General features: G+C 41.5%; 1 protein-coding gene across 2 annotated transcripts in view; it reads left to right on the top strand.

Moving 5' to 3' along the window:
* rbl2 (retinoblastoma-like 2 (p130)) overlaps nucleotides 1-24,345 on the top strand; it is a 37,990-nt gene that overhangs the window by 9,141 nt on the left and 4,504 nt on the right. For both annotated transcript variants that reach the window (XM_038705427.1, XM_038705426.1), the window contains exons 6-18: nucleotides 4,797-4,957; nucleotides 9,122-9,186; nucleotides 10,726-10,897; nucleotides 12,343-12,506; nucleotides 13,962-14,074; nucleotides 14,155-14,258; nucleotides 17,043-17,180; nucleotides 17,829-17,993; nucleotides 18,132-18,240; nucleotides 18,724-18,987; nucleotides 19,062-19,261; nucleotides 22,655-22,831; nucleotides 22,914-22,985. In XM_038705427.1, the coding sequence (XP_038561355.1) occupies nucleotides 4,797-4,957; nucleotides 9,122-9,186; nucleotides 10,726-10,897; nucleotides 12,343-12,506; nucleotides 13,962-14,074; nucleotides 14,155-14,258; nucleotides 17,043-17,180; nucleotides 17,829-17,993; nucleotides 18,132-18,240; nucleotides 18,724-18,987; nucleotides 19,062-19,261; nucleotides 22,655-22,831; nucleotides 22,914-22,985 (1,904 nt within the window). The remainder of the gene's footprint in view (nucleotides 1-4,796; nucleotides 4,958-9,121; nucleotides 9,187-10,725; nucleotides 10,898-12,342; nucleotides 12,507-13,961; nucleotides 14,075-14,154; nucleotides 14,259-17,042; nucleotides 17,181-17,828; nucleotides 17,994-18,131; nucleotides 18,241-18,723; nucleotides 18,988-19,061; nucleotides 19,262-22,654; nucleotides 22,832-22,913; nucleotides 22,986-24,345) is intronic.

Genomic DNA, 24,345 nt, shown 5'->3' with positions numbered 1-24,345 from the left:
TGGTTTATGACCAAACACCTGTCTTAAAGGTTCAGCGTGTAAGATTTAGCGGCATCTAGTGAGTAGTAGTGTTGTAGACAAGACCGCCTAAACCGAGACCAAGTCAAGACCAAGACCAGTTCCCCATATTACATGAGACATGATAAAATGTGGGATCAGATTGATCTGAAAGATCCACATTCCCATTAAAAACACTAAGAGCTGAAATCAACGTCAGCATCTTTATTCAACTCTCCTTTTCCATGCAGTCCATCGCGGGGACAGTCATTAACGGGAACAACACATTTTTCATTAGGGTTATCGGTTGCATTTGAAGCAACACGTTTCACATCCAATCAACGTTTGGATGTTAACAAATAAATCAGACAATGCAAAAGCAATTTATAGATATTCCCAAAGTTATGGTCTTGACTGTCTCAATGTCCGAGACAAAGACAAGTGCCATAATGAAAATGAACAGCACACTAAACCAAGAGGAGGAAACTAAAAAATAAAATGAGACCCTCTGTTACCTAACTTCCCAACTTAGTTAACTTAGCTCACTAAACTAGAAAGACAAACCAACAATCAGACACAGAGACATACCTGCTGTAAGTAAATGACATGATAAATTGGTTAGTTGGCTCACAGCAATGTTTATCGGTTTGATGCTCTGACTTAATGAGGCGTGACAGTTTTTTAACGAGGCGTGGAGAATGACGTATGACTTATGGAATTACTATAGTCATACGTCACCACCCCGTTTTAACAACTAAGCAACTTTTGCAACTTTGAGCACAAAATTAAGCTATTTGTCAAACAATATTTGGCGAACTATGTGGGTAATCAACATTGTAAGGAAATGACTCGAAATGTCAAAATACACTGGAGGGGGGCTTTAAGTTATTGATTATATGCTTGTGGAATGGTTAACCCTTCAGCTGCTAGCAGACAGGGTTAACCTCCTTCGTGTTGCCGTGCATTACCACCACTACTCCACTAGATGGCGCTGTCGCAAAAGAACTGCGGCCTCAGGACTGCGGGGGTCCTGCAGCTGCACCCTCCGGTGCTGCAGCTACATAATATTGCATCTAATGGTGAGGGTTTGAATTGCAACCATCTGTCCAGTCTACCACTGCCCCCCCTAACCTTTCAAAGAGCGTAAGACGCTTTCACACTGCCCAATTTTGCACGATTATTTCGCCAATATGGCGGCTTGCAGAGCCGGAAAGGAGGGTCCGATTTGATCAGCCTCTGAGCCGGGAACGTTGGCGGAATGATGTCTGTGTGAAAAGCCACGCCCGGCACGCCGGAACAGGAGTGACGTTTCATTTTTTTATCGGTCTAAATCCACTGACCACAGCTGCGCCGCGGCTTTGTTTGGTCCCCAGCCCGGCGTCAGTGTCCATTGGAAGTGTCTCAGCATTGACTTGTTGTTTATTTGTCATTTTTGTTTTTCTGCTACCTTCTCCGCAGCTCTCTCTGCTCCCGTTTTGTTCCGCCAAATTCAGGCTGCATATCCACAGGAAACCTTTCAGAATAAAAGCATTTTGCCTGCCCGATTTTGCTGACATGTTTAGATTTTATTGATTTGGTAATCAGTGCTTGCTTTTTGTGCTTCTACTACAATTAAGTAGGCTACATAGTCAAATGGTTTCTTTTTTGTCTCTTGTGTTTATTGTTGTTTTCCGATTGGGAAGCTGCACAGGGTACTTTATTTTGAAAATTGGCTGGAAGAACTCCGGCAGCCGCGGCGTAGGTGGACTCAGTGGAGGTAACCCGGAAAGCCGGAGCGCTACATGAAAGCACACATGGTTGCGGGATTACGCCGCAATATTTTGTTCAGCATGAAAGAGCGAATGCGGCGTATTGGCGGACATTTTTTCTACGTTTATTGCGGGATCTTTGTGTGAAAGCGGCTTGTGATTATGGATCTGGCCCGCTGCCAAATTATGGTGCTTTGATAGCGGCAGAAAATATAAATAAATAAATGCTTAGGTCTCAGTCATGGCAGCAACAGTTACTCACACAGTCACTTCCCCTTTAGTGGTTTTGCCTACAAAATAAAAGCACGCGGACCTTTGTTTATAGTAATGCAGTATTTGGAGTTGAACCCGGAGGTTCCTGCACGTTTATGACCAAATACCAGCAGAACTACCGACACTTTCATCAGCCTCAGCTGTACGCTGTGTTTACTGCAACTTAGCTAATATTAGCATGCTAACACGCTAAAATCAGAATCGATAAGAATACTTTAGTGATGGGAAATTCTTTGTTACAGATACTCGCAGAACATAGAAGGAATAGAAATAATAGTAGAAGTTGGTAAGAAGAGAATATAATAAAGTATAAAAATCTAAGAATATAATAATAAATGATAATAAATGTGGATATTTACAGTATTACCAAATAAATAAAATAAGATTGTGAACAAAATAAATTATGCGCGTTAAATTCTTTGTAAAAATTACATTTGAAGGTCTCCACTCGCTCTAGTGGTGTATGTTTTGTATTTAAACATTTCATCAGGCAGAAACCCAACGTTGTTGCTCGTGACAAAGTAAATTTGGTCTCAGAGTTGTGAAACATGACTTTGAAGAGTCATAAAATTAAATCAGCATTGGCACATAAGGAAGCCTGCTTATCAGTCATGTGCAGTACTAAATTAAACATGTAAAATAAATCAAATGTTAGACTCTTATTACTGCACAAATTCCAACCAGACGACTCCTTAAAAACACTACAGCAGCGGCCCTCTTCCTGTCGACACCTGGTGTTTCCTGTGCTCCCCGCCGCTGCCGCCTCCGCCTTCCTCTCTCTAAACATGGTGTTTATTGCACAGGAGAAAGGAAACCGCCAAAAGCTCCCCCTCTGCAGCCCTGCCAGCCTCAATATGAAAAATGACACCGTGTCGTTCTGTATTCAGGCAGGAAACACGCTTCTTTCTTTTCTTTTGTGTTGGTTTGAAAATCCTACGGGGGGGGGTTAAAGACGCCATGACGCCTTGCTGGTCTCCCGATGTCCTGCGGGGAAGGAATTATTTAGAAAAGAGCAAGAAAACCGAATTGAAGAAGACACGCACATAAAATAATCAGTGTTGGGAATGTAATAGGTTACCGATTACAAGTTACTGGAAGCGTCGTGCAACTATCTCAATGAATTTATCAAAGTAATGTAACTTATCGAATGAATGTGTTCAACTGTTTTCTAAAGACAGCTTGAGAGGACGTTTAACTGGCAGACGGGTGGCGCTGCAAATTCAAACAGGAGATCAGAAGCATCAGCACAGCATCAAACTTTAGTAACCGTCTGTGGCTGGAGAAAAACATGCAAAGCAACAAAATGAATATTATTCAACATATAGCCGAGCTTTTTACAAAAAGTATTCAGATGTAACCCCCCAATTTGATTATGAACATATTCAGGAGTAACTGTAATTTAATTATACTTTTAAAAATTTTTAAATTTATTTTTTACAGTAACTGTAACGGATTACAGTTTATTTTGTAATTAAATTACGTAACTAAATTACATGTAATTAGTTACTCCCCAACACTGAATGTAAGAAACGACACCAGGTTAAAAATCTAAAGTTGAAATAGAATCGTGGGGTTAAACAGTCATCTGCCATGAAAGTTTACATTTATTCATTTATCTGACGCTTTTATCCAAAGCGACTTACAATTGCTACACATGTCAGAGGTCGCACGCCTCTAGAGCAACGAGGGGTTAAGTGTCTTGCTCAGGGACACAATGGTGGACGGGTCACAGCGGGGGATTGAACCCGGGTCTCTCGCCTCGTTTGGTCCGGACTTTGGGACTTTCAGTTTGGTCCGAACCAAAAATACGGGTGTGAAACGTCCCCTGGACCGCAGTCTGGACCAAACACATGAAATTTGGCAAAAAGAGGTGGTCTCCGTCCGGGTCAAACTGAACCACGGTTCGGTTCGTTTCTGGTGTGAAAGCATTTTTTGGATGGTTCAGACTATTTACAGGAAGTTCGTCGGTTGCTGTATAATCCGGAATCACGGAGAAATGCGTTGAAATAAGGACACGGTTATAAATCTCCCGTGACGGCTCATCTTTCAAACGGACTGCCAGAAGCACTCGGCCACATACATCTTTGGTCTCTGCTCAAACGGAGGAGCAGAAGGATCGCTTGCCGTCTCCTCCTGCCCCATCGGCGATGTTATAATGTTCGCACAACGGGGACGTTTAATTGCGTCTAGCCTTCAGTATAGTTGGTGCTGCAGGTAGTAATGCCATAATAATAACAACAACATAGTTAGTGGTGGCAAATCTGCATATGTTCATTTTTTATTTATTCATTCTTGTCAAAGATGCCCTCTGAACTGTTTAATAAACCAATCAATGTCAAGTAGAGGGAGACGCAGCCCGCATAGATGATGACGACAGGACGCAAGTGTGTCATGTAAAAGTCCTTTAGTGCGGTCGCAGAATTGCAGCGTGAAACCAAACCAAAACTAACCGAATGTATCAAAATGTATCAAAACATGAACTTTGGTTCGGACCTTGGTGCTCGTTAGTGTGTGTTAAAGCAAAATGTCTTTTTTTTTATTATACCTTTTATTTCTTCTTCTTCTTTTGTCTTGTTACCTCTTTGTTATGCTCACTGGTGTTTTTATTTGCACACATGAATTTTGACATTTCCTTCCTCATAAAACATTTGCAAAGAGGATTTGATACAAACCTCGTGATAAAAACACACATTGCTCCGTAGACTTCCCTGTCAGACCTGCACCTCCTTCCATTAACGTGTTGGTCTGTCTCTTGTGTCTCTGTCTCGTGTCCTCCAGGTCTGCCTGAGGACTTCAGCAGTAAGGACTACAGGCCGTCCTCCGGTCCGCACTGCTTCATAGAGCAGCTGTGTGAGCTGCATGACGGCCTGGTGCTGGAGGCCAAAGGAGTCAAAGAACACTTCTGGAAACCCTTCATCAAAAAACTCTTCCACAAGAGGGTAAGGCATGCTGGGAGACAACTCTCTCATACAATTACAAATAATTCTGTTTTCACTGTTCTCAGTCAGCTGGAGGTTTTTGACTGAAAGGGGCCCTACGATATATTGCAAAGCATATCATAAAGTTGTCTTTTATCCCTTCGTAAATCAGCCATATTGTGTTCACACACAACGCAAAGTGAATTCTGACCACTGGACTATTTGTGTTTACTCCAGGATTAATGCAGGCAAATACACTCACCTAAAGGATTATTAGGAACACCGGTTCAATTTCTCATTAATGCAATTATCTAATCAACCAATCACATGGCAGTTGCTTCAATGCATTTAGGGGTGTAGTCCTGGTCAAGACAATCTCCTGAACTCCAAACTGAATGTCAGAATGGGAACGAAAGGTGATTTAAGCAGTTTTGAGTGCGGCATGGTTGTTGGTGCCAGACGGGCCGGTCTGAGTATTTCACAATCTGCTCAGTTACTGGGATTTTCACGCACAACCATTTCTAGGGTTTACAAAGAATGGTGTGAAAAGGGAAAAACATCCAGTATGCGGCAGTCCTGTGGGCGAAAATGCCTTGTTGATGCTAGAGGTCAGAGGAGAATGGGCCGACCGATTCAAGCTGATAGAAGAGCAACTTTGACTGAAATAACCGCTCGTTACAACCGAGGTATGCAGCAAAGCATTTGTGAAGCCACAACACGCACAACCTTGAGGCGGATGGGCTACAACAGCAGAAGACCCCACCGGGTGCCACTCATCTCCACTACAAATAGGAAGAAGAGGCTACAATTTGCAAGAGCTCACCAAAATTGGACAGTTGAAGACTGGAAAAATGTTGCCTGGTCTGATGAGTCTCGATTTCTGTTGAGACATTCAGATGGTAGAGTCAGAATTTGGCGTAAACAGAATGAGAACATGGATCCATCATGCCTTGTTACCACTGTGCAGGCTGGTGGTGGTGGTGTAATGGTGTGGGGGATGTTTTCTTGGCACACTTTAGGCCCCTTAGTGCCAATTGGGCATGGTTTAAATGCCACGGCCTACCTGAGCATTGTTTCTGACCATGTCCATCCCTTTATGGCCACCATGTACCATCCTCTGATGGCTACTTCCAGCAGGATAATGCACCATGTCACAAAGCTCCAATCATTTCAAACATGACAATGAGTTCACTGTACTAAAATGGCCCCCACAGTCACCAGATCTCAACCCAATAGAGCATCTTTGGGATGTGGTGGAACGGGAGCTTCGTGCCCTGGATGTGCATCCCATAAATCTCCATCAACTGCAAGATGCTATCCATCAATATGGGCCAACATTTCTAAAGAATGCTTTCAGCACCTTGTTGAATCAATGCCACGTAGAATTAAGGCAGTTCTGAAGGCGAAAGGGGGTCAAACACAGTATTAGTGTGGTGTTCCTAATGATCCTTTAGGTGAGTGTATTTGTCTGTTTACTGCAGTCTGAACCCAAAATAAACATTTAGCTGTGATTTTAATTGCAATAAACAGATCAAACTGAAGCCGAAATAACAACATCACGATGCTGATTTGTCAAACATATGAATTCATGCTTTGTCAGGTCAGTCTGCAAGATGACAAGCAAACATCTTTTAAAATGCTTGTTTTCGAAATGGCGTTTGGATCGATCAGGGCTGATCTCTATGCTAACTTGTTTCATAGTACAACGATAGCTGGGTCAGACACATATTTTCAGATCTTACCAGGTGGTTCAGCTTCCTCGCTTCTGTTTCTCCTGCTGGCCTCTCCGTAAATCTGAAGTAGTGTCACGGAGCTCTGGGCGTCCGCTGACGGCTGCAGTAACGACAGTGGAGGTCGGAAAATCGGTTTGCTGCAAACAGGTTAAATGCACTTTTTAATCCCCAGACTTTTAGTTTAAAAGTTCATTTAGTTAGTTAAAAAATTTACTCTAAGCTCCTCCCGCCGGTAAATGGCGAGCAGAGGCTCTCTGAGAGCAATATCACAATCAGCTCGCATATATTTTAAAATTAATTGAGAGAGGGGAATTGGTAAAAATGTGAGAGAGAACTAAAATGTGTAAAAACACAGATATGGTCCTGTGAGCTGAGGTTATTCTCTTTGGTCCAAATCTATAACAAACACTGTTTTAAAAAAGTTCACGTTCCAGATTTAGACTTGATCAGAATCGAGGATGGAGCTTTAATTGAAACCTTTTCCACATGTCTTTGCCACAGGTGTCACTTTTTGAAGTGGCTGATTTTGTCCCCGTCACTTTTTAAAAGCTTAATTTGGGGTCCTTGGGCCCCGAATTGCCCCTGGCGGCTATTCCGCGTGTGAATGTTAGTTTCCGTTTGAGCACTTAGGCTCAGTGTATGAATGCAGATGTAGTGTAAAAGCGCTTTGAGTGGTCGAAAAGACTAGAAAGGCGCTATACAAGTACGGAGCGTTTACATTTAATTTGTTAAAATGTTCTGAAAAATAGCAACAAGAAATGTTAACTAATGAATGAAAATGCTTTCGTGCTATTCTGTTATATTTTTATATTTTGATTTGTCACCTGCTGCCTGAATTTTGTGTTTCCCTTCATTTAAATAAAACATAAATCGGTGCAGAAACTTTCTCCAGAATGCAGGAAATTATGTGTTTGATGCTCAAAATCTTCAGACCCCAGATATCTTCAAAATAGTGTTAACATATCTTCTCGTCTCGTTCTTGTGAACCCAGTCTTGTGCATCACACCCCTAATCTGAGCCCTTATATCCCCTCCACTTTTCAACACAGTGACGTCGTTTTTAATATATTTATGAAAAATTAACTTCAGATAAAGTCCACCTATTTTTATTTAAACGGATTACAGCTGTTTTATGAATCAACTCCTGCAGACCCACTGGTGCATAAATGTAGATGTAGTTTTGTTTGTATTTATTTTATTTTATTTATTTTTGTCAGCCATTTTAAAATTTAGTCTCAGTCCTGTGTCAAAAGTCCTCGTTAGTTTTTGTCATATTTAGTCCACTGTGTACTATTTTTTTAAAATCAAGTTTTAGTTGACTAAAGATCTGATGATGATAATCTGATGTTACTCAAAAGAAAATCAAAAGTATTTTAGTCTAGTTTTAGTCATTAACCATCATCTTAGTCTTGTCTAACTCGTTAGCATAATTTAGATTAGCAATCTGCTCGAACCAAAATAGAGATATTTATCATTTTAGTCTTTAGTTCAATCATCTCACATATAGATAAAATGTTTAGTAAAATTTGAGCGTTAGCTTTGTTTTCATTTTTATTGCAACGGAGACGTTAACTTACCTCAGTTCCCGGTGGTCAGCCTCGATGTGCAGCTTTAAGTTCGTGGTGTTTTTTTCAAACATCTTATAACCACATTGCCGTCCGATATAATCAGGCACTCTGTGTTTTTGTTTGAAATGGGACCAAATATCTAAAAATCTCTTTCTCCCTAGCATGTTGTGTTCGCATCCTCCACAGTAACGTTTTCCTCGTGCACCAGGCGTCGCCCCCCCGGTCGGCCGGCGTTCAAAGCACAGGAAGAAAAAAAAAAAGCTGCTGAATGAACAAAGTGAAAATTTAGAGGGAGAAAATAAGGCCTGTAATATTTTGTCTCCTCATTATACTGACAAAAAGAAAGAGAGACTTTATTAACGTTTTTATTTTGTGGATCACATTTTGGTCTCGTCATTTTTCGTCAACAATATTAGTTAATCTAGTCACAGTCAGCGTTTAAGGACATCGTCGCCGTCTTGTCATCGTCTGGGGGGAAAAAAGGTCGTATGTACTTCGTTTAGTTTCGTCTGACGACAGTAACACTAGTCTGAATAATCCCACGAAGGATGGATCATATAAAAAATGACCAGACATTATTTTGTTATTTTGTTAAATGAACTGCACATTATTTAGTGTTCTCTGACTTAATACTGCTGGTTTCAGCAGATGATGTCTGTTCTAATAAAAGTTCCCCAGATGATGTGGTGTTTCACTTCCTGCCGCCACAGGTGGGAAATAGCTGCAGGGTAAACGCACACGCACACACACACGCGCGCGCACACACACACACACACACACACACACACACACACACACACACACACACACACACACACACACACACACACACACTCACTCTGTTAGTGGTTTTGTGTAAAACTAAACTTCCTCTCTCGCCCACAGATCCTCAGAGGAAAGGAAGACGGTCTGAGCGGCTTTCTGGACCCCATGAACTTTGGAGACAGCTCGTGAGTGTCGGCCGTCATCTTACTCTGTTTTGTGAATTGATCGTGAGGTCGTAAATAAAGAAAGAAGAACAATCTGTGGAGAATAGAGGAAGAGTTTATTATCGAAAGTCGGGTATTAATTTCCTTCAACCTCAACAGTTCACCGCATGTTTTGAACCAAAAATCTTTTCCGAACAACAAAAGAGCAACAAAACAAACATTCAAAAATTCAGAAAGTGGATTTGAACGTTACATCATCGATTTGTTTTTGGGGCGTTCAAGTGCACAAAATAGAAACATTCTGGTTTTAATAATCACTATAAAAGGATCAGTTATCAGTAGATGTTTTAAAATAACTGAACATGTTTTAAGGTATTATCAGCTTCTAGGGATGCACCAAATGTTCTGCCAGAAAAAGCACTTTCAGTGTTCGGTCTAATGAGTCAAAAGACCATGCCAACAATTATGTTGACACGTCAGCAGTGTGGAAGCATTTTAAAGTGTTCTGCTGAACTGTCTCCCAGCACATCCGCTCCATCTGTGGCTGACTTCTTAGAAAAGAACCTCTTTCAGTGTTTCTGTCTCTCGTCTGTGAGACGGAGATTAAACTAGCCGCACCTAAATGTGGAGTGCACAGGTATTCCAGCCTTTACGGTAAGTGAAGCGGCCCAGAGCGAGCTGACAGGCAGGTTAGAGACTTTATCCTGTCAGTTTGTCTCTTTAGTATGAAGAGAGGCTGTGAAGTCTTCATGTTACAACATTATTTATCAAACCGGGTCGGACTGGATGGATTTAGCGCGACGAGGAAACACATGTGACAACGTCCGGTTTTCAAAATAAGGCGTCTGTACAGGATGGAAATAAGATTAACTGGATTATATTCACAGACAGTATAAAACATATTACATGTGTCCATTAAAAGTAAACGGACTCATGTAATTTACTCTACTGGAGCCTCTTGGGCCCCGGACCCCCCCACCATAGTCTCTGCACATCCTGCAGGAAACACTGAGGAAAAAGCTCATTTTGACTGTTTAATTTATGCAGTGGTGAAATAAATGGAAAAAATGTGAATGTACTTGTTCGGTATTTGGTTTAAAATTTTTTCATTATATTCGGCTTCGGCCAACAACTTTCATTGCATCACTATCAGCTCCATGTACTGAAAGTATCCGTTGTGGATGTACACAAGTGTTATCAGCTTTGTGTACTTAATGTATCAGCAGTAAAAGTTGAATAGTATCATCAGCTTAATGTATTTAAAGTATCCGTAGTAAAAGTACACAAGTATTATCAGCTCTGTGTACGTAAAAATCAACTTTGTGTACTTTCATTATCGGTACCTTCCCCAGTTTTAAACTACTACTCTAACTCTATTTAACTCAACACATCTCTGTGTAACTAACCTGTACTCTGAGTTGAGTAGTACTCTGTTGTAATCACTCTAACTGGCTCTACTTTATTCTATGTTTATCTTCTCTACACCTAACAGCTAGTATCATATAACCTCACCGTCTTACCGTCCTTTCTTTGTCTTACTCTACTGTCCTGCACCCACAGCTTGTCTCTCAACCGGGTGTATGAGGAACATGTTCTGGCCACCGGCGGTCTGGATGAGAGGATCTTCACGGGTGAGGGGGCGAGCGAGGACATCGGCACCCCGGGGCCCTGCCTGTGTGAGGGGTCGGAGCACCAGGACAGCGCCGCCTACAGGCTTCACACCAACCTCACGGTGAGGAAACAAACTTATGTTTTACTCTATTTGCATCTTTTAAAGCTGGAGTCCCAGACTGATTGAAGCCCTCGCCAAATAAAGTCTTGCCCCGCCTGGTAAATCGCTCTGTATTTGCAGTTTACCGGATTTTTTTGACCCAGCTGCAATGTGGTTTTTGTTTGTTCCTCTGCACGGGTTCAAAGGCCACTGGAAGGGTTTCAGGAGAGGAGCGTTTTGCTTGTTGATGGCTACTTGATTAAATGGTTTCTTTTTTTTGTCAGTTTTAATGTTTGTTTTTTTTTATTGATATACATTCAGGAGTCTGCACAGGGTGTTTTATTTTGAAAATGTAACCGGATTCTCGTTGCTGTTTCTGTGTTTGACTTCCTGCTCGGGTCATCTGCTCTGTGCAAGCAAGGAACTTCAAGGTCTGAAAAGCCAACGCGGAAGTAACTTAAACCTGCGTCCTCTCCAGCAGCCAGCAGGGGGCGACTTAAACCTGCGTCCTCTCTAACAGCCAGCAGGGGGCGACTTAAACCTGCGTCCTCTCTAACAGCCAGCAGGGGGCGACTTAAACCTGCGTCCTCTCTAACAGCCAGCAGGGGGCGACTTAAACCTGCGTCCTCTCTAACAGCCAGCAGGGGGCGACTTAAACCTGCGTCCTCTCTAACAGCCAGCAGGGGGCGACTTAAACCTGCGTCCTCTCTAACAGCCAGCAGGGGGCGACTTAAACCTGCGTCCTCTCTAACAGCCAGCAGGGGGCGACTTAAACCTGCGTCCTCTCTAACAGCCAGCAGGGGGCGACTTAAACCTGCGTCCTCTCTAACAGCCAGCAGGGGGCGACTTAAACCTGCGTCCTCTCTAGCAGCCAGCAGGGGGCGACTTAAACCTGCATCCTCTCTAGCAGCCAGCAGGGGGCGCCTTAAACCTGCGTCCTCTCCAGCAGCCAGCAGGGGGCGACTCCAGCGGCTGCAGAAAGAAGTGTGATTGTATAGAAGTCTCTGAGAAAATGTTTCTACTTGTCAGCTGATTTATTCCCTCAGTAAACACTTTCCTGATGAGTTTATGGTCTCAGTCGCTAGTTTCAAGTCTTCTTCAACACAGCATGATGTTCATTTAGTAAATTAACAGAGACCAGGAAGCAGGGGAGGCTTTAGGGCGGGACTAACTTGATGGAGGCGACTCGTATCCGCTGCTCTGTGTACATTTAACCAGCAGAGTCGGCTGTTACTTATAAGTACATTTTGTTTTAAGCCTGTAGCTCCACCGTCTCCTCCAAATATGGTGAAGTCGGGTTCCAAAAAACCAAAGTGGCGGCGGCCAAAATACCAAACTCAAGGCCGCAAAACAACAGGTGACGTCACGGCGGCTACAAACGTTTCTGCAGGAGTAAAGCAGGACGATTTTATTGATAGTTGTGATTATTTCTAAATAACCATCCCTGGTGTCTCTCCTCTCGTCAGGCCTCGGCTCTGAAGGTCTCCACTCCTCTCACAGGGAGGAAGTACATTCAGGAGGGCAGCTTGGCGTCGCCGGTCTCGTCCGCCATGAAGAGTGTGGGGCGACTCCACACGCTGCTGTCGGGAACCAAACAGGGGCCGAGCGCTAAGCTAACAGAAACCCTCAGGTGGGTTTCTGGATCTGTATGTTTTAAGAACACACAGCTGATAATACTTGTGTACTTTTACTTCTGACACTTGAAGTATACAAAGCTGATAATATTTATTTAATTTTACTACTGATACTTTAAGAACACAAAGCCGATAATACAAGTGAACTTTTACTACTGACACTTGAAGTTTAAAGTACATAAAGCTAAAAATACTTCTATATGTTTACTACCGATATTTAAAGTACGTAAAGCTAAATATACTTGTATACGTTTACTACCGATATTTAAAGTACGTAAAGCTAAAAATACTTGTATACGTTTACTACCGATATTTAAAGTACGTAAAGCTAAAAATACTTCTATACTTTTACTACCGATATTTAAAGTACGTAAAGCTAAAAATACTTCTATATGTTTACTACCGATATTTAAAGTATATAAAGCTAAAAATACTTCTATACGTTTACTACCGATATTTAAAGTACGTAAAGCTAAAAATACTTCTATACGTTTACTACCGATATTTAAAGTACGTAAAGCTAAATATACTTCTATATGTTTACTACCGACATTTAAAGTACGTAAAGCTAAATATACTTCTATATGTTTACTACCGATATTTAAAGTACGTAAAGCTAAATATACTTCTATATGTTTACTACCGACATTTAAAGTACGTAAAGCTAAATATACTTCTATATGTTTACTACCGATATTTAAAGTACGTAAAGCTAAAAATACTTCTATACGTTTACTACTGATATTTAAAGTACGTAAAGCTAAAAATACTTCTATACGTTTACTACCGATATTTAAAGTACGTAAAGCTAAAAATACTTCTATACGTTTACTACCGATATTTAAAGTACGTAAAGCTAAATATACTTCTATATGTTTACTACCGATATTTAAAGTACGTAAAGCTAAATATACTTGTATACGTTTACTACCGATATTTAAAGTACGTAAAGCTAAATATACTTGTATACGTTTACTACCGATATTTAAAGTACGTAAAGCTAAATATACTTCTATATGTTTACTACCGCTATTTAAAGTAGATAAAGCTAAAAATACTTCTATATGTTTACTACCGATATTTAAAGTAGATAAAGCTAAAAATACTTCTATACGTTTACTACCGATATTTAAAGTACGTAAAGCTAAAAATACTTGTATACGTTTACTACCGATATTTAAAGTACATAAAGCTAAAAATACTTCTATACGTTTACTACCGATATTTAAAGTACATAAAGCTAAAAGAAAGCAGCATAAGCGGTTGACGATGGATGGATGGATTTAAAGTACATAAAACTACTAATACTTGCATATTTGAAGAACACTTCAAGCTGATAGTACCTGCATACTTTAAGTACACACAGCCGATAGTACTTGTCTTGAACACACCTGCACAGCCTCATGTGTATTATCATCTGCGGTGTAATGACAGAAACTGTTTCCCTGCAGGAACTGTGCCAGAGACCCCAGTGATGTCATCAGCAAGCGCCTGAAGGACATGTTCGAGCTCTTCTCTCAACATTTCGAGGGCAGCGGGGCCGAGAACAGGGGGATGGGGAAAGGTACACGAACAGAGAACTTCACTGAGTCACACGACGGATTCGTTTCTCTCTGAATGCCTAAATAAACGTTCTGCTCGTAGACATGGCAGTGAAGTACTTCCACCTGGCGGAGGCGCTCTACTACAGGATCCTGGAGTCCATCATAGAGAGGGAGAAGATGATACTGGGAGACGCTGACTTGTCGGTGAGTATTTTACTCCTGGCGAGTAAACATGGAGGCCACAGAGGTTAGCTCCGGTTAGCTCATACTCGCTAACCCTCTGCCGGTTTCCTCCCAGGGTCAAATTTCTCCAGGACTGTGACAAATGTTCACAACTTTCTGTCCTTTCATTACATTTCTAACTGTTTCTCTGGCACTGCACAACACATCTCACCTCTCTCTGTAATGTTTCTGCTCGGACAGGCAGCATGCGGGAGGATTTCAGGTGTTAATTCTGGCTTTTGTGGAGCTTTTTTGTTCGCCGTGGCTCCTTCTAGCGTAGCGTTGTGACGACGGTCGCTATAGAGAGTCAAATGAACTCGATCTGACGTCCAGACTGAGGACACAGTTTAAACAATCAGAGCAGGGGCCGGTTTCACAAAGATAGACTTTGACCATGGCTTAGATGTAGTAGAGAGTCTCACTTCAGAGAGACATCTAAATCAGAGCGCTGCACAAAGACTCTCAAAACCAAGAACGCAGAAAACGTCGTTCTTGGAAGAATGAACTTGCAATGTCACGAGCACGCAGAACGCTGCTGACGGTTTGATGCGTTCTTACTGGTATTGCTCAACACCGCCACACACAGGCCTTCTGCTTTGCGGCAATGAAAAAGCCAGGCTTCATCCCCCAAAACAAAAAGCTCACAATCGGGTTTATTGCCAAGTAGGTTTTAACTTTCAAGGTGTATATTGCTGCATAAATTATAATTATATAAAAGCAAATAAAAAGTACTGTAACCACAACTTTACAGTAAACTAACAGTGTTGTCTAATATAATAATAATAAGTTTTACAAGGACAGATTTTTCAGGTTTATCACAAGCCAGACGTCTCTTGATTTAAGTTACAACCTTTACATTTATTACATTTATTCACTTAGCTGACGCTTTTATCCAAAGCGACTTACAATTGCTATACATGTCAGAGGTCGCACGCCTCTGGAGCAACGAGGGGTTAAGTGTCTTGCTCAGGGAAACAATGGTGGATGTCTCACAGTGGGAATCGAACCCAGGTCTCCCACACCAAAGGAAAGCATCTTATCTATCTTATCTTATCAATCCATCATATCGGTGCGAACAGCTGTGGTTTCCTCTGTCGCTGTTTGTTTCTGAACTCGTCAGGGACAGAGAGGTCTAAGAGGCTGACCGGGCAGCCGGCTGCGGAGCGTCTCAACTCTGACAACGTCTGAGCGCATTTTCAATTCACCATCAGTTTTAGTAGAACTGCCAATATTTGACATCTACACGGTTGATTTCTCACCTCCAAACTTCTCAGAAGTGGATTTAGTGATGAAATAACGTTCTGTTGTCGGCCTCTCTCTCTCAACTTCTTTACGCCCCTCGCTTGAATACCGAAATGAATGCTGGGATATCTCTGCCGTCAAGTTCACACAAGTTACCAACCGATGCATTCTGGGTAAAATGGGCGTGTCAAGAACACTTCCGGGATTTTTAACCGTTCTTGCCAAAATGCAAACTTATGTATTGGGACAGAACAAGACGTTTCACAGACAAGAACACTTGTTGAGAAAGGCCCACCGACTATCTTAAGTAGGACTACACTGCAATGAATTCTGGGTAAAATAAGACATTTTTCAAAACAATAAAAATGGTGGATTGAATAGGCGCATCCAACAGCTCAGTGCAGTTTACCCGAGAGGAAAATATGTGTGTGTTGAAGCAGTATAATAGTTATAAGGACGTTTAGCGGAGAGTGTTGTAACAAAAAGAAATGCTTGATTGTGGAAAACATTGCGACGACCATAATCAGCGTAAACCTGACCGTTGAGCGGAGCATCAAAGGTTTACAGAAAAGATCCAAGAACATGGTACAAGATGCCACAAAGAGACATATATATATATATATATAAAGAGGAAATATCCTGAAACGGGAGGAGGCAGGGCTCAGTACTTCAGCTGATTCCTCTGTCAGACTCAGGAGAGCTTCCATGGGTGAACGAAACCAACCACATTGTAGACTAGCTGACACTATAGACCGGTCCATAGCTTTGTGAAACAAAAAAAACAGGAAAAGATCAGATCAAACAAATCAGATCTGAGTCACATGTGAGCAGAGAAATCAGATTAGAGCCACTTTGGATTGAACTAAATATTTAAGTGTCTGCTCTGAAAGGATTGTTTTTAGATGAAATGAAAAGAAAACTGGGCGATTTTAATAGTCGGCACTCAGACACCTGAAAAACATCTTTTATTTGCCGTTTCCTGATGAAGACGTGACTCAGACTTGACACTTGCTCTGCAAACTAACCAACCAACTAACTGCCTTCTAATGTTGTGTATCACTATCAGTTGGTTTTAATTCTTCATTTTCATTTTTATATCAACATTTGTTCACACTTTCTTTCATTTATGTATTTAAAAGTTTGTTTCAGTTCATTTTAAAAGCTTACATGTCTGTAAAACTCTTTATCCTCCTGAATAAATTATGCCACATGAAGACTTTTGCTTTGACTTGGATTTACCATCTAAAAACTTACCGAACTCGCTCCTCTGCAGTTCCCCTGATGCTTTACAATGTTTAAAAACTTTTGGGGGGGGGGATAATGGGTGCAGTAAGTTTTTAGGACTTTTTCCTCTTAGCTTGTGAATACATGAAACTGGCATTTTATAAACAGGCAGCTGTCCGTTAAAAGCTTCTTTTATAACTTTTTAGTTTGAATAAACAGACTCGAGCGTTACTTTGACAGTGAATACTTACAGGGATGGACTTCTGTAGTACTGAATCTGTAAACGTTTCTGTGTTTCAGTGTATTCTGGAGCAGGACATCTTCCATCGCTCCCTGCTCGCCTGCTGTTTGGAGATCGTCATCTTCTCCTACAGACCTCCAGGAGATTTTCCCAACGTGATCGGCATCTTCCAGCTCCCCGCTTATCACTTCTACAAGGTAGCAATACGACCTGTCACTTCTTATCGCATTGTGTGTATGTTCTGTCTGAATCTGCGTCTCTGTTGATATCTAGCACGCCAACGACATCCAGCCAATGAGAGCAGGCAGCTACTTTCTTTACTGACCTCCGACTCTCTCTGTAGCTAGGACATTCCCTGCTGCCTGCATCTGGTGATCCATTCTTTCATCCGTATTCTTTGTCTTTTCCTTTTGTGTTTTATAATATTTAAACTATAAAAATCTCCTGTTTCGCACATGCTTTCGCATCATTTCCCGTGTTGCTTCTCGCATGTGTTTTCTTGACAAAACCTGGTTTGGAGACCAGATAGAGTCGTTGTCAGCTCGTGTTATGTGTGACCTCCTGTTATGTGAACACCACACCGACACTTAAGACTCTGGTTTACAAGACAGCAAGTTGCGTAGTCTGAAGAAAGAAATGTGTCCAAATAGCAAAGATGTGGCGCTACATGACCATTCTCTGTAATATAAGAAACAAATTCGACCTAAAGTTATAATTCATATTAAACGATGGTGAAAAAGAGACAGAATTAGGAAATTTCAAGAGACGTTGAAGTTCAGAGGAAATATACAAAAAAAATCACAGAGAGAAAATGTAAAACATTAAAGGAGAAAGTCTGTGTGCAGGTGATCGAGGTGTTGGTGCGGTCGGAGCAGGGTCTGTTTCGGGAGGTGGTGAAGCACCTGAACCAGGTGGAGGAGCAGGTTCTGGAGAGCCTGGCCTGGACCAGCGACTCCCCGCTGTGGGAGAGCCTCCGCGCTGCCAAAGACCACGTCCCCGCCTGCCAGGAGGTCCGTAAAACACAGCACACAAACAGGACAACACTTCAGTTCATATTCATTTCAATATGTAGACATTTAAATGTATCAGACATATGAGTGAATTATAAACTTTCTATCTAAATTTATGAAGAAATGTGTGTGTTTCAGGTGATGCCTCCTCAGTATCTGGAACAAAACAATGAAAGCAGAGCAGGCAGCGTTCCCCTCACTCCCATCAGCCACGGCTCGGACCTCAGCGCCAACAGCACCATCAAAGGTGTGTGTGTGTGTGTGTAATGTGATTTACTGCTGTTCCTCCCAATATATTTATTTTACCTGTCAGACTCAAAGTCTCAAAAAGAAACACAGAGACAGGACGGCAGGTTTCTGGCTCGGTTTAGTGGCATGTAGTGGTGAGGGTTGTGAATTGCAACCAACAGCTCACGGTGCGTTCAGGTGCTCCTCGGATGGTCCCATTTCCCGACTTGTGAAGTCGTTCTTCCGACTTCAGTGTGTTCATGGGCTCCTTAGTCGGAATGTGGAATCATCACAGACGCTGCTACAAAGATGTGTTGGATTAACATTATCAGAGCAATTTAATTTCTAATTTTTATGTTCTGTGTTCTTCTGTATTTTTTAGTTTTTGTTGGTTAAATTTTTCATGAAAAGCGTCTTTAAAATCGCTCTGTGAACAAAATATGTATAAAAACATGTACTTTATTAGCACTCCATGAATGTAAAATAATCTGCCCCCCTGCAGGCGTGTCCCCCTCCCCCACCACCCTGCTGGACCGGTACAGCTCTCCGCCTACCGGCGCAGCTCGGCGCCGTCTGTTCGTCGACCCGCTGGACGGTGAGCATGGAGTCACCTGCACCAGCACCGGCAGCGCAGCACCGACTGTCGTGACCAAGACCGGACAGGCCAGCCTGGTCACGTCCATCCCAGCCGGGCAGACGGTGGTCACTGTGGCAACCGCCACCATGACAGCCAACAACGGGCAGACGGTCACCATCCCTGTGCAGGGTGAGGGACAGTCAACATTCCACTGACTGTGAAAAATCAATAATAATATTAACACTGACCTCTGACCTCTGCAGGGATAGCCAATGAGAGCGGAGGCATCACCTTCATCCCGGTCCAGGTGAGTGTGACCGGACAGGGCGGAGCCACGCTGCAGCCGCTGTCCGCTCAGACTCTGACCAGCACTCTCACCGTCCAATCAGCCGTCACTAAACATAGTGCCAAACCAGCCAGCAGCCGGCTGAGGAAAGGCTCGCTGTCCCTGTTCTTCAGGAAGGTACGAGTCCCGTAGTTATTGATCTTCATCTTCTACTGTGCAGCAGCTCACATCACGTGTTTAGCTGATGATTATTAATCACTTCTCTGCTGATTGCGTTTTTGGGCGTTAGCAAACTCACTTTTGCAGTGAAATTGTTGTAATAAATGAAAAATGCAGGTAAACACTGATATTTTTAACTTTAGAATTGTAGTTGAGTCATTAAACGGTCCCTCCAGGACTTGGTGAGCCTGACCCTGAGCCTGACCCTGACCCTGACCCTGACCCTGCATGTTTAAACCAGCGGACCGGGTTGCAGCAGCCTGTGTCTCAGTGTCTCTCTGACGTCCTCCATGTGTTTCTGACTTTCTCTCTCGAAGTGTTTGTCAGGAGACGATTTCCTTTATGTTTTCGACCACAATGCTGCACATTCTGCAGAACAGTTTCCCCGCTTTGGGAAAGAAGATCTGGATCCTGGTCTTCACGAACCCTTTGCTGATGTTTTTGTAGGTCAATGTGAGACGTTGGTATCACACACGTCTGCTGCGTCTTCTGAACAAGGAAGTGAGTTTGCTGACGTGGGACAACGTTTTGTTATTGTGATAAAACAGTGAGAAGCAGAAATCAGATTAACCACAGTGACGATATAAACAAACCACCACATCTGTGAAACAAACTTTTAAGACTTTGGAACCATTTCGGACAGACAGATGAAAGCGTCATGAAGACGACAGCTCTGCCAGAAGATCACTGTGACAGCACAATACTGACACCTACAATTACCCATAATACCCTTCTCTGTGTAGGTCCATTGCTTCACTGCAGATTCTATCCTGATGGTCTGAGATTAGTTCTGTACAGGACATCCAGTTATGATACAAGAGCGTACAGCGGATTTCCTTTTGGACGGAGCTCTTTCCCCCTATTTCCAGTCTTTATGCTAAGCTAAGCTAACCAGCTGCTGGCTGTAGCTTCATATTTACTGTACAGACATGAGTGGCTTTAAAGCAACATTATGTTAGATGTGTTTTTTTGTGTGATTTGGCGCCTTTTACCGTGTAACTCACCGCTGTCGTAGAGAAGGACAGCTGTACACGTGCATTTGTTATGATTTACATGACGATCAAAAACTAGCAAGACGATAACTTTGCTAACGGCCACACATCAAGCATGAGCAACAACACAAGACACAGTAACATTACTAACTAATCCAACATGAACACCGAGCTAGCTTCTTCCAAAGAACTCACATTGTACATTATAGACTCTTTGCTTCTTCTTATAGCTCGCTGAAGAGTCGTGTTGGTGATGTAAAGTGTTTGTTTATGTATTTATTTAACAGGGACAATGTACAGTATATGTACTGTACCACATTTAGCTAAAAGCTAATTCCCATCTGGAGTCCCTGGGCAGGTGCCAATAGCGTGCAAAATATTACAATAAAAAAATAAAATAATAATAATCCCAAAACCAAACCTTACATTTCATAAATATATATATATATATATATATATATTATATATAAATAAAATATAAAAATGCCAACCAATTCAAATAGGCCAAATCGAACTAAAAACAGACTCAAATATACAAAACCTCCCAAAACATTAATAAACAACATCAACTATCCAAATACAAAAATAAACAAACTGTCATATTACAATAATTTTACCATACACACAGTAAAAAACATACGGACCACATTCGGTGTCTCATAGCTCAGTGACTACATACCTGATTGTCCTTCAACCATATTTTCACACTACCTTTTAAAATTTTTGAATGTAATGCATTCTCTGACACTCAGTGGTAAAGAATTCCACATCCCAGCTGCCTTTACTGAAAAGCAGTTTTGTCCAAATGTCGTAGACCGAAACTTAACGCAACAGTCCCCTCTAGAGGAACCTTGAGCCCAGTCTGCTTATCGTTACATCCTGTTTGAGAGGTTGTGGTGCTAAGAACGATCTTGTATACAAACCCAACATTGGACATAAACAGGAAGTTTTCAAAAGTCAACAGGTCATGCTTCTTGACGATATTACAATAATGATGAGAATTAGGTTTTTTATCCATGACTTTAAATGCTTATTTATACTGACTCAGAAGTGGTTGCACTTGTTTGAGACCAGGTTGTGCTACAATATGAAAAGTGTGACGGTATCAATTGTACTCAGATTATACTTTACTGTTTTTGAAATTTTTGTATTATGTTTTTTGAAGGTTGGACCGCTATCAATAATCACACCTAAATGTTTAACCTGCTGAACATCCTGTACCCTTTGTCTTTTAATACTAATCTCAGGAGGAGTGCATTTACTTCCTCTAATGGAGAAATGCATACGAACCGTCTTGGATAAATTTAGTGTCAAACAGGAGTCATTCAATCTGCGATTTTCTCCATAGCTCCTGTGAGTAGAGATGCAGCTTGCTGTTTAGATTTAGCATGGACATAAATAACCGTATCATCTGCATACATTTGCACATTAACTTCTGGACAGATAGATGGTAGATCTGTGTTACGCCATTGTCGTGATAGATTTCCTTACCAGATTTAGGGCTGCACAAAACTGTAAAAAAAAATCATGCTGCGATTGTTTTAACAGATATTTTACGATCTGTGATATGATTCCCAATTTTACTTTCACTGAAAGAACTTGAAATCATCATGGTATGACATCTGTTGGGGTCAGTACCAAACATGCTGTTCACCGTACCTTCATCAACAATTGGCCGTATTGTAATTTCAATAATATTTCGATTTAATCGTGTAGCCGGGTTTCCAGTGCTACATATTGCCAATATGAGGCTCTGCAAGCCTGGAGTGTCAACGACAGAGACGCAGTTCACCCTATTACAATCACAGTCAGTGTAGCATCAAAAAGATTTCGAAGCTTCTTTTTTTTTTTCCATGTAATTTAATTTACTGTTTATTTGACAGGGACAGTGAACACTTAAAATAATTGCACCAGTGTTAGCTAGCAGCTAATTAGCATCTGTTGTGTTAGATAAAATTACTCCGTAATGTTGCTTTGAAGAACAGATCTGCCTTTATCCTGTTTCAACTGCTTATTTATACATTTTTAAGAATGACCTATAAAGGTTATTTGTGTGACGTTTAAACTCCAACAGCTGGATGAGGATTTCACAAAATGCAGAACTGTTCCTTTAACAGGCGCTCTGCGTTTACATGTAATGTGTATCAGACGTATGTTTTGGCCAATCAGAAAGGCGAATGGAAGTGATTTAACGCAAAATACAAGATGAGTAAAAATAAATTCAGTGTCTGTCCGCCCAGATTTGTTTTATTTTTTCTCGTTTGATGCTTCTTTTAGTGTTTATTCCCAACAGTTTTCTGTGAAAGCTGGAGTTTAATGAAGTGGACGCAGTGTCACCTTATAATTTCTCCGCTCACAGGTGTACCACCTGGCCAGTGTGCGTCTCAGAGATCTTTGTGCCAAGCTGGACATCTCGTCAGAGCTGAGGAGGAAGATCTGGACGTGTTTTGAATATTCTCTGGTCCACTGTACCGAACTGATGAAGGACCGTCACCTCGACCAGCTCCTCATGTGTGCAGTTTACGTCGTGGCAAAGGTCTGTCTCTGATCACGCCAACTGTGTTTCTTTCTGCCTCTTCCAAGTAAATGTGTACGAGGTGTGTTTTTGTTTTTGTCAGGTGACCAAAGAGGATAAATCCTTCCAGAACATCATGAAGAGTTACCGCACTCAGCCTCAGGCCAGCAGCAACGTAAGAACCTCTGAGTACGCTCTGCTGCTCTGCACTGATACGCATGTAGAAAACTACCAAACAGAACCTTTTTAATATTTTACATTTACAGTTTATTAAACCTTCTCATAAAAGATCCGTCAGTGTCTGTTGCTGCTATTTCGTCACACAAGTTTCATCAAAAATGTTTTAGATCATTTATCTACATTTTGGCCAAACATCCTCTAAGCTCTGCAGGTATTTTTCAACCTGTTCCCATGTTTTTGTGTCTATGTGACTAATTGGGACACAACTTTTGAAATTGGTCCGGTACTTAGCGGTGAAACGGTGCTGCAACGTAATTCTTGAAGGCAATTGTGACGCGTCAAAGTCCGTCCACTGAAGAGCTTGTTTTTGCTGCTGACACGCTTAGATTGTTATTAAAAGTGTCTGACAACATTATGGAAAGGATCCCTACAGAGAGAGACCTTTTTTTTTAAACCATCGCTTTATTGCTTTTGTCAAAGCCACCAGACTTCAATGCAAAAAACAGTAATTTTACTTCACAGAACACCGCTGCCTCGGTCTGTTAGTTTGTTTGTGCGACTTTGTTGTTTCTGTTTGTTTGTCTTAATGTGCGACTTTAGTGTTTTATAGTTTTAAAAACACCAAAGTCACACAACAATACAAACTAACTGATCGAGGCAGCAGCAGACCAGAGACGTTAAATTACTGTTTTTATCAATGGAGTCTGGTGTCTTTGGTGAGAGCGCTATAGATGCTGTTTCTGGTTAAACAAAAAGGATCACACTCTTTTAAAAAGATCTCTCTCTGTAGGGATCCTTTCCATAATGTTGTCAGACACATGTAATAACAATCTGAACCTGTCAGGTGCAAAAACAAGCTCCGACGGGGCACTATTACCTGCAAGGATTACTGCTGCCGACTGTAGTAAGCAAGTAAGTAAAAGTAACAATACTGCAGTGTAAAAATACTGTCACTGTTGTAGTAAAGGTACTTAATTAAAAATTGTACAAGTATCAAAATATCAAATAAGTACCCAGAGTGAAGTACTCATTATGCATAAATACCCTTTTCAGAACTTTATTTAATATATTATTGGATTAAAGTTATTGATACATTAATGTTGTAGCTGGCAGAGGTGCAGCTACAGCAATTTATTACTTTATGTACTGCTGTATAGCTTAATCGTAATATTTAGTGTTAATAATTTACAATAGTGCAGAGAGAATATTTTTCTCTGACATGTAGAGGAGCAGCAGTAGCAGAAAGTGGGAAACAGAAATACTCAGTTAATGGTACCTCAAAATTGTGCTTCAGTAAAGTACTTGGTAAATGTACTCAGTTACTTTCCAATATTGGGTTTATTGGGTGTGCACTG

This window comes from Micropterus salmoides, unplaced genomic scaffold (assembly GCF_014851395.1).
Source record: "Micropterus salmoides isolate LMB-PRFRI ecotype aquatic unplaced genomic scaffold, ASM1485139v1 Ms_hic_scaffold_8, whole genome shotgun sequence".
In the NCBI taxonomy this organism is placed as follows: Eukaryota; Metazoa; Chordata; class Actinopteri; order Centrarchiformes; family Centrarchidae; genus Micropterus; species Micropterus salmoides.
This window is presented reverse-complemented; position numbering and strand designations above follow the sequence as displayed.